This window comes from Pteropus alecto, unplaced genomic scaffold (genome assembly GCF_000325575.1).
Source record: "Pteropus alecto unplaced genomic scaffold, ASM32557v1 scaffold177, whole genome shotgun sequence".
NCBI lineage: Eukaryota > Metazoa > Chordata > Mammalia > Chiroptera > Pteropodidae > Pteropus > Pteropus alecto.
In genome coordinates this window covers 9471787-9481407 of record NW_006442207.1, presented here as the reverse complement: position 1 = coordinate 9481407, position 9621 = coordinate 9471787, and the positions used below count along the sequence as shown (strand labels likewise).

Genomic DNA, 9621 nt, shown 5'->3' with positions numbered 1-9621 from the left:
GCATCAGCCTAACATGCATTTTCAAAATATTGTTGATTCCTAAGAAATAGGTAAACACGTTACATAATGATTCAGAAACCAAACTTAGTCCTTTGTTCTCACGCTACTTTCTAGCCAGTTTTTTTTTTTTTTCTAAACTGCAATTATTTCACTTAAATTAGCATCTAAGAATAGCTTCCTGAATTCAACAGTGTGAGTGGTACCAGGGAGGAAGGGCAAGGATGGGTTGGTTCTTGACAAACAGCAACTGAACATGTAATTAGAAGTGCTGGCTGGGTAAAGGGAGCTGGACCAGAGATGACCTCAGAGACCACTGCTAAATAAAATGGATTTGTTCACAGCGCCCGAAGCTCAAAATCCAGGGTTGAGTTTCGGCAAACATTTATCTAGTGCCCCCTAATGGCAGTGTCCAGTTCTAGAGGCTGAAGGAGTGAAACGAAAAATAAAATAAAGATCTTTCCCCAAATGAGCATAGAATCTGGTGAGAAAAGCATAAAGTGGCACAGGTAAACGTAATGCCAAGTTTTAAATTGTTTAATTGTTGAGTTGTGTAAAGGGAAGTAGAATGCCACAGAGGAAGGAGCACCTACTATTTAATAAGTGCCTATGGGTCGTGGGGAGATTTGCTGGTTTTTCTGTGGGGTGAACTTGAAAGAGGTGCTGTGCCAGTCACCTGCCTGTGTGCTCTCAAGTCTACTCCCTACTCCTCCCTGCTCTGCTTTGTATTTCAGTAAACTACATTTCCCAGGCTCTACTGACTCTGGCTTGCATCTGAGTTTGGTCACTGAGAAGTACTGGCCAGAGGTGGAAGGGCCAGAGCAAGGGAAAGGCAAGGTCCCTTTCTGTCTCCTCAGCTTGGAGAGCATTGTAGCTATGTCCTGTGTGTCTCCTCTGTGTCTCCAACAACTGCCAGACGTGTCCTCTGAGACTTCAGCTTCAATCTGGTGGTCTTGGATCCTGGGCTCTGGGAATCCTTGTTCCTTCCAGCCCAGGGAAGGTAGAGGCTAAACTTGAGGTTGCCTCACCTTCCCTATTTGGCATCTTGGCTCTTCAGTTACTCAAGTAAGAAATTCCCCGAATTAAACCCTCTCTGTCTGAAATCTCTAGCGATGATTTCTGTTTGACCGCCTGTACCCTCAGTGACACGGGAGACAAACTGCATCTGATGGAGAAAAAGGCGGCACAGGCTGTGGCTAGGAAAAGAATGAAGGGTTGGAAGGCAGTTTTAGCCTGTGGGAAAGGAAAAGTTAAAAGCCACCTAAAAACAACAGGAATTCTCATTCATGCTGAGCCTCGCAGTTTTGAGGATGGGTAAGGAAGGCTCGGAGCCAGCACAAATGCGTCAACCAAATATAAGGGCAAAACAATACCCAAGAAGAGATGGCTCTTACATAGGCAAGCCACAAAGCTGGAAAGATTTGGATCCAGTCCACCTCTTTATTTTCTGCCAAGTTTAAATCAACTGTTTGGAACTCTGACTCATGTTCTCAGAGTGCCAAAGCTGGGAGGTGTCTTCTTCCTTCAAATTATATGCATGAGGACACTTAAGCTTTTGTAAGTTAAAGTGCTTTACTCAAGGTCACACAGCTGGCATAGCCATAAGGAGAACTCCATTCTGTTAATTTCAAGTTCAAAGCCAATTTTACACTGTCCTTCAAACCTTTACTATTCCTCACATTTCAGTCCATTTTATGCAGGTTTGGTCCTTCAGTAACTTCAGGATTGTGAACTAATTTTAAACTGACAGTAATGTGCACATTACTTATTTCAAAGTAAATAGTTTGGAGTGATTTGTAAATAGAATAAAGAACAAACATTATATAGTCAACTGAAATGCAGGTAGAATTCAGGTAGTAGAATATATTCTACTTTGTCAGCAAACAAAAACAAAAACAAACAAACAAACAAACAAAAAACCTTCCAACCTGCAGTGTTTACTATATTTTCATACAATTATTCTTCATTAAGTCCTATAGAGGCATCACTTCTATATAAGGACTGAACGTTAAGGTTTAGGGTAAAATAAACACCTTGAAGCCAAGACTTTAGAGACATTATCTGTTTAATAAATATGATTGTAAAAGCAATAAACAAGAGCAATTATACATTACACTACATAGTATTCAACAAAAAAATACATCAAAAAAGTCATTTTAAAATTAGAAGTAGTTCCGATACTATAAGAAAATTTTCTTTTCTTTTTTTTTTCTTTTTTTTTTTAAATTGGCTTCCTATAAAAATAAGTTGGCAAATGAGGGATTTCAGTTGGAATCCTGGAAAACACAGAACAGCTGCCAAGTACCCCATTGCTCTCAAAGTTGCTGTTTGGAACTTCCGGGAAAAAAAAGCAAAGCAAACCTCTGCATTTTGGACAGTGAATTCAGTTAGGAATAAGGCAAAAGAGAAAATGTTGGTTGGGTAGTTCAGGGTAGAGCATGCCTTCTGGGAACATGGAAAATGTTGCAATTATCAGATTTTTAGCTTGCCCTGAATCTTACCTTCTACATCCCTCCCTCCCAACTCATCCCTCTGGCCACAAGTCCACCAAACTCTGCATTGTGTCTGCACCTGCTGTTAGCGAGTAGGTAGGCACTTGGGTCCCTCCCATTTGGTGGCTCTCATTACTGCCTTCTTTTTGGGACTGAGCTGGAATGGTCTAGTACAGTGGTTCCCAAAGTTTAGTATATATCACAGTCACTTGAGGGGCTTGTAAAAACACGGCTTGCTGGACCCTACCCCTAGAAATTCTGATTCAGTAGGTCTGGGGTGGGGACCCCAAACTGGCATTTCTAACAAATCTGAGGTTATGCTGATACTGCTGGTCCAGGTAGCACACTTTGAGAACGACAGAGCTAGATCATAAGAACAGTGAGGTCCCCTCTGAGCAGTACCTCACTAATCTCCTACAGGTGGAAGGGAGCTTAGAGGAGAGGTACATGGGGACCCTGGAGATGCTGAATCTAGAGCTGACCATCTTAGGTCACTTTTCCAAAATGCCAGGCATCCCCTCTCCACCTCTATTTTCAGTTAGGACTCACAAGCCCCTTTTTCCCTAAGTCTTCTCATGTGGTCATTCACCTATTCCTTCAACAAATAATTTTCTTCATACCTATTCTAGGCAAGGCACTGTGCTAGATTAAGAGTATTATTCCCTTTTGCATAATTTTCTAATTAAAAAGAACTGAACTGCAACTCTGAGGACTCCCTGTGTTATTTCGAGTGAGCCTCTTTTGGTTTCCAAACGCTTTGTCTTCCAGATTAAATTTGGGAGGCTCCAGCTGAAGAGGATCAATGAGAACATTTCCTGTGGGATAGGAAGCCTGGCGGGTTGGGGATCAATTGAATTCTACAAGTAGATGGCTGCCTCGGGCATAATCCATTTCTCAGATTCATAGCGGCCGTCTTTGACCATGAAAACTTCTGACTCATTAACTTCTGACTTCTACTTTGCTACATTTCTCCTGCCTGGGCTCCCAAGGGCAAGGATCCTCAGGATATTTAGGACACCCCAAACCCCATTACATCCCCAGAGCCATGTTATACCCTGTTGTTGGCTTGAGGATATGACCAAGAAGGAGACTGTGCTCTCTGAGTGGTTTTTCAAAACTGTTTTTGCTTATATTTTAGAGTGGGCTTTGCCTAATCCATAATATTCCAAGGGCTTCTGCTGGACAAACTTTTGCTTCCTTCTTTCTCTGAGTCTTCTTTCATGATTGCCCTGGGAAAAACTGGAGTTTTTTTCATGCTTTGAGCCAATCTGCTTTAGTTAGTCTACTAAGTCCTCCCCTTCATGCTTAGTTTTGCCTTTGCTGGTATTATGATACTGAGAGATCAGAGGGCACACATGTGGAATGCCTGGGATCATTCTACAAAATCAAAATCTCATCCTAATATAAGACAAGACCTCTGTATATTCTCAGACCTTTTGACACTCTTAAACATTAAATCCATTAACCTGCTTCTTCTTCTGGTTAAAATGGTTTTTATTTTACAAATATTTTTACTCTACTGTGAAAGAGGAAATACTGGGTACAGCAACCATCACAGGAATCAATTCCTGCCCATAGTAACATATTCAAAACATTTCTAACAAGAATCTTCTAGAATCTGACTGTATGAGGTTTTTGTTAAGGTGTGAGGATACTGCTATTCATCGGAATGCTTTCTTTTCCAGTGCACATGGCGAGATCTGAATATCAGCTCATTCACACACATGGCATGTTTCCAGGTGGGAAAAGACAAGGATATTTGGAAGAGGCGTGTTCTACAGGAGGAGACAAAGGGTACATGAAGCTGAATCCTTCAGGGCAGGATGCAGCTTGGCCATTGTGTACAGAAGCTGGCATGCTTGGGAGTGTACAAAACAGACAAAGATCAGAAACTTGTAGGTGGTGGAGATAGGATTGGCGGAGGCTAGGCCAGTATTTAGGGAATGTCAGGGTTAATGTACAGAATCTAGCAACATGTTCGGGGGAAAAAAAGGTAGGAACAGTTGAAGGGTAACTTCGGGATTAGAAGGAAGAGATACAAAGACATTGGCAGATCATGACCACACATGGAAAGCAAACAAATGGAAAGGTAAGACACTGGGTAACTGGGATTCTATTTTCTACGTAAGTTGAGGCAGAAGTAGGAAAATTTTTAAGGGGAAGCAGTCATAATTGGAAGGGGTGAACAGGAAACACAGGTTCACTTCTGACATGCTTGCCCCTATGACCCCCAACCTGCCTGCCTTCCCTGCTCTGCCTGCATATACAGAACTTTGACTGGCTTCTTTGTCCCTGTGGCCACACAGAACGCAAAAAGCAGCCTGGTAGCCACCATTGGCCAACAGAGCTACCAGATAACTTGGAAGGGAAAATGGCAATAAGGAAGATGGAACAGAGAAACAGCTCAGGGTTTCGAACTCCTGTGTATGTCTTTGTGTCTTGTGAAAGAGGCTGGGGTGGCTAATCCACCCATCAGCAAATAGTGCTAAAATAGCTGTTAAATCTAGAGCCAAGAATATTTCCAAAAATACATGCAGATTTCCTTGGCCTATATGTGTTATGAATTTTCTACAAACACGACCGATCAGAAAAAAGAGAGAGAAGAAAAGAGGAGGGCCGGGAGTGTTTTCCCATTAAAATAGAGCACCTGTATACTGCCCCTCCGAGCATGTTCTCAAGGTATAGTCCACATGCACAGGCTTAAAGCTAAAAACCCTTGTTGTCTGTGTCTGAAGAATTAAAAAGTCCCGATGCAGTGAGTGTTTGTTTGTTTGTTTGTTTGAATTTTGATTGCTTTTATTTTATTTTTGTTTGTTTGTTTTTGTTTTTACTGGCGTCCTCCATTCAAACATTTACATAGGTAGGGATTTCTTTTGTGCTTTGATTCTCAGCAACTATGGAAATACTTTCTGGCAAAATAGGAAACAGAACAACAAAGGAAAGAAAGAAAACATAAAGTTAGTGGTCATGAAGGATGATGCACTTGACAAGAGCGAAATTCTTTCCTGATCAGCAGGTCGCCTGTAGCCTTTGGGGATTTTCCTTAAATTGCAAATTGTGCCCCAGCAGATCCCCGCTTTGGCGTTGAAGGTGGAGTGGCGTGTCTTGCTCTTTGCAATCGGAGAGATGAGTCACCAGGTTGAGCAGAAGGGGAGGGAGGGGAGGGTAAAGCTACTCTCCTAAGAGAAAACGTGTAACACTTACTCATTTAATGACATTGGAAATGGAAAGGTGTCAGAGACTGCAATGCGCTGCAAGACGTTCCTGGCAGAGGAGGGATTGCTACTTTAATAACGTAAACAGCGGCTGTGCTTCATACCCCGTGGAAACGGGATTGAAAAGCAAATGACCCACGAAAATGCACTTAGAGGCTTTAGCGGTGAATAGACAGGGTGAATGCTTCTCTGGACTTGAAGACAGAAAAGCCCTTTTGTTTTTAACCCAAAGCAATTATGCATTTATCACCCTGTCTCCCCAAATCAAAGAAAGCACACTGAAAACTGGAGACCACATGTGGCTGCAGTGGTTATTATCACCTCCGATAAAAGCCAGTCATTGCATTTAAATTTCCCCTTAATACAACCACAAAACTTTCCCATATCCATTTAAAGAGAAGGTCGTGTTTTCGTTTAGGTACTCATTTTTTTTTTCCCAAGTAACAATCTTATAAAGGCCTTCTAGGTGGTTTGGCATCATCACATTAGAGTGAAGCATGAATGGTTATATAGTAATTTATCCATCGTAGTCAGCAATGCAGGATCTAGATGGGAACATTTACAGCTTCAACTCCTGATGCCAACAGACAGGAGGAAACAAGAAGAGAAATGGATCACAATGGTGGCTTCATGGGTTTGTCTAACTTCCTGGAAAATTTTCTCTGTGATAAATAGTAGGACTTAGCAATCACACCTGAGACTTTCTAGTCCTAGCTGTTGGATTCTCATGCCTACTTCACGGGCACAGATTAAGCTCTATTGAAGTACAGTGCAGTTCATTTTAAGAATTCTGGTAAGGGACAAATACAGAGAAGGAAGAAATCTGCCAATCTGCTCTGTAACAGCCTAACCCTCCAGTGGTCTCACTCAGGAAGCCCCACTCCCGGGATAGTCTACAAACTTGATGCCTCTTGTCCTAAAAATTCTCAAATTCTGTTTTCTGGGGATGATTGTTAGATTATTGCTAGATTAAAAAAATAAAAAATCTCAGGGTGATCAGTCTGTCACTCCTCTCCTAGCCTCATTATGTCACCTTGCGAGTGTTCTGGAGCAGTGTTCCCTCCTTAAAGCTGTATCAGGGTGAGGCTGCCATGTCTTTTCCGGTCATTACACACCCTGTCCCTCAAACCCTGCCTGGCCCTCCAGGCCAGCAGATCCAGGCTCTTTGCCCATGAACACTTGAAGCCCCATATTTTAGCAAGGGTTTTTGCGAAAAGAGGAAGAAACTCGTGAGAGAAAAAATACTAGACAGGAGCAAAAAGGCTTTTTTTTTTTCTCCTCATTCCAGTGGAAGGAAGCAAGGAAAGAGTCATCTTAGCTGTTTCTCTCAGGGATGTTAGAGCAGAAAGCAGTGGTTATGTCAAGGCAGAAAGGGGTTAGAGACAGAGTCAGCCAGTGACTACGCAGGCTGAACAGCTGACAGCTACTGGGAATCATTTACCTATGAGCTGTGATTCCACCTTCTCATCTATCAGCTGGCCAGGCCTCCTTAGTTCAGTCTGAGGGATATGGGGCCTGTTTTCAGTGTGACTGACTTGACTGACCATCTCTCGTTCTTTCTCATTCTGCATCTGGGCATAAACATTAATCCCCGGGATCTTCCTAAAACATTAACAGAAACCATCACTGCTATGCATGGGAGATGTACATCACTCTGATGCATGCTTCTGAACCTGTCATGGAGAAGGAAGAGGGAGAGGAGACATGGATGGAGGGACACATACCTTTTGAACTTGTAGATGACGAACACTGCCAGCCCCACAAACACCACAGAGAGCAGCATCAGCATGGCAGATCCACTGTGGGTTGGAGTCAAGTCCACCAATGGGGCTAGGGGAGAAAGCAAGGCATGGTCATGAGCAGTGATGTGGAATGGTGTGACTCGGTGAGAGACTCACACTGTTCATGTAGAGCCATGGTAAGTCCCAGCAAACTGCATGGGACCTACATACAAGATACAAGCCACACAGCTGACATGTTGGATGTATCTGAGCCTTTCCCAGCCACCAGAATGCTCCAGCTGGCCTGTCCAAGAAGCACAGTGGAGCCAGGCTGCTTGGATTCAAGGTTGCCTCTGCCACATGCTGGCCGTTTGATTTTAGACAAGATACTTCATTTGGTGAGATGAGAGTAACATTGCATATCTCATTAGGTTTTTGTGAGCATCGAATGAGTTAATGAAGGTAAATCACTGATAACAGTGCTAGGCACATATTAACAGTTCTATAAATAGCTATTATTGCTATTGCTGCTGCTATTATTCTTAATCAATATTTATAATAATATCATTATTAAATTTTTCTATACTCTGAATGCAAGCTTTCTCCCCTAAGCAATTACAGAGAACCAGAAAAACCACCGAAGGAACATTTTTACAAATTTTCCATTTCTCTCACTCCTATCTCAGTCATTGTCATGGAGAGAAAGAACTGAAGAGTAATGGAGCATGCTGATGTTTTTACACGTAAAATGCTGATGGCTGAGTGAATATTTCACAATCAGGTGCTGTCTCCACAGCTTCCCGAAGCCCTGACAGCTCATGCCAGGAAGCACCGGCCTCTCAGGTGAATGGAGTTCACTTCTCAGGCTATACAGATGCCTCTGCATCAGTAAAAGGATCTCCCTCCCTGAGTCTGCCCTGAGATCGCAGCTCTGGGGAACATCTTTTTCCACCTCCAAACCTCTTCCACCTCAAGGTCAAACTTGTTGTACTTTTGTAATTTTGTTTGTAATTAATTTTCACCCTCTCAAAAACCGACATTTTGCGAAAATAGCAGAGTTCAAGCTTAGAAGACAAACCACACGTACCCCTTAGAAGTCTAAATGCTGGCCTTTACCTTCCATCCATTTAAGCAAAGCCTGACACCCATACATGTGGGTGACCTTTAAGCACCATTTTCTACAGCTTTTCTGTGTTGACAGTCAAGAGGGCAACGTTCTGGTCACCCAGGTGCAAAAGTTCAAGAGCAAGTGACTGCAATACTGATGGTATCAGACAAGACACGAGGCTGCTTCTGCTCCATTTGATAAGCATAGGCTCGCATCCCAGCCACTCAGTCACCACTGCGCTCTGAAAATATATTCCATATACTAAGCTGTTTTGGTGAAACACAAAGTTAAGCCCTCTTTCTCGGAAATAGGCTTAGTTGTTTTAGTAGAATTAGCTTTTAGGAAGCACTAAAACTAAGTACCCATGCGATTCTCTCTCCGCCGTAAGTCAAGCAGCATGTAAGCCACAAAGTTTGAGTGTGTGCGTCTGTGTGTGAAAAAGTGGAAGCAGTGTCACTGTGGTGGAACCCCCAAGGCACATGTGCTTCGAGCTCAAAATCGGAAAATAGAGGTCTTCTTTACTTAGGCAAATGCAGTTTCATCGGCAAAGGAGTCCAGAAATACTTCGGAACTCACACCACAGCTGGTCAGATGTCATTGGGGAAGAGAACACCTCCATTTGTCATGAGCATTATCACAACTGATTTTCACAAATAGAAAGCAGAGACTATGGTCTCCATTGAACAGATAAGAAAGAACAATGAGTTTCCCTTCCCATTGGTTAATGTTGTTCCAAAGGACTCAGAACTAATGGAATAGCTAAGACTTGAACTCAAGTCATATCACGCACAAACACTTTTATGTACTCAACCCTGGGCTAACCAGTGGGAGATATCAGAAATTTTAAAAGATATTTCTGAGGAGGGGGATTAAGGCAAAAACTATAGCACAAGAAGCAAATTAACAAGTGACACAAGTTAAAATATTGTTTTAAAACCATAGATCAAACACTCTTCAACTTGGATGACATGCATATATACATATATGTGTATGTATGTATGTATACATGCATGATATGTGTACATAGAGAAATGAAGCCTCACATACCAACCACTCGGCTTCCACAGTCAATAATTGATAGAAAATAT

General features: G+C 42.4%; 1 protein-coding gene across 6 annotated transcripts in view; it reads right to left on the bottom strand.

Annotated features, from left to right (window-relative positions):
• Positions 1-5313: 5313 nt before the first annotated feature.
• Positions 5314-9621, bottom strand: part of SORCS1 (sortilin related VPS10 domain containing receptor 1) — a 461149-nt gene continuing 456841 nt past the window's right edge. Inside the window, exons 25-28 of one of the 6 annotated variants that reach the window (XM_006920874.1) lie at positions 7429-7534; positions 7146-7306; positions 5694-5753; positions 5314-5599 (exon numbers count right to left, since the gene is read on the bottom strand). In XM_006920874.1, the coding sequence (XP_006920936.1) occupies positions 5698-5753; positions 7146-7306; positions 7429-7534 (323 nt within the window). In that variant the 3' untranslated portion in view covers positions 5314-5599; positions 5694-5697. Of the gene's footprint in view, positions 5669-5693; positions 5754-7126; positions 7535-9621 lie in introns of those variants that run through there. The other 5 variants (XM_006920875.1, XM_006920873.3, XM_006920876.1 and 2 more) reach the window with 5 other exon arrangements.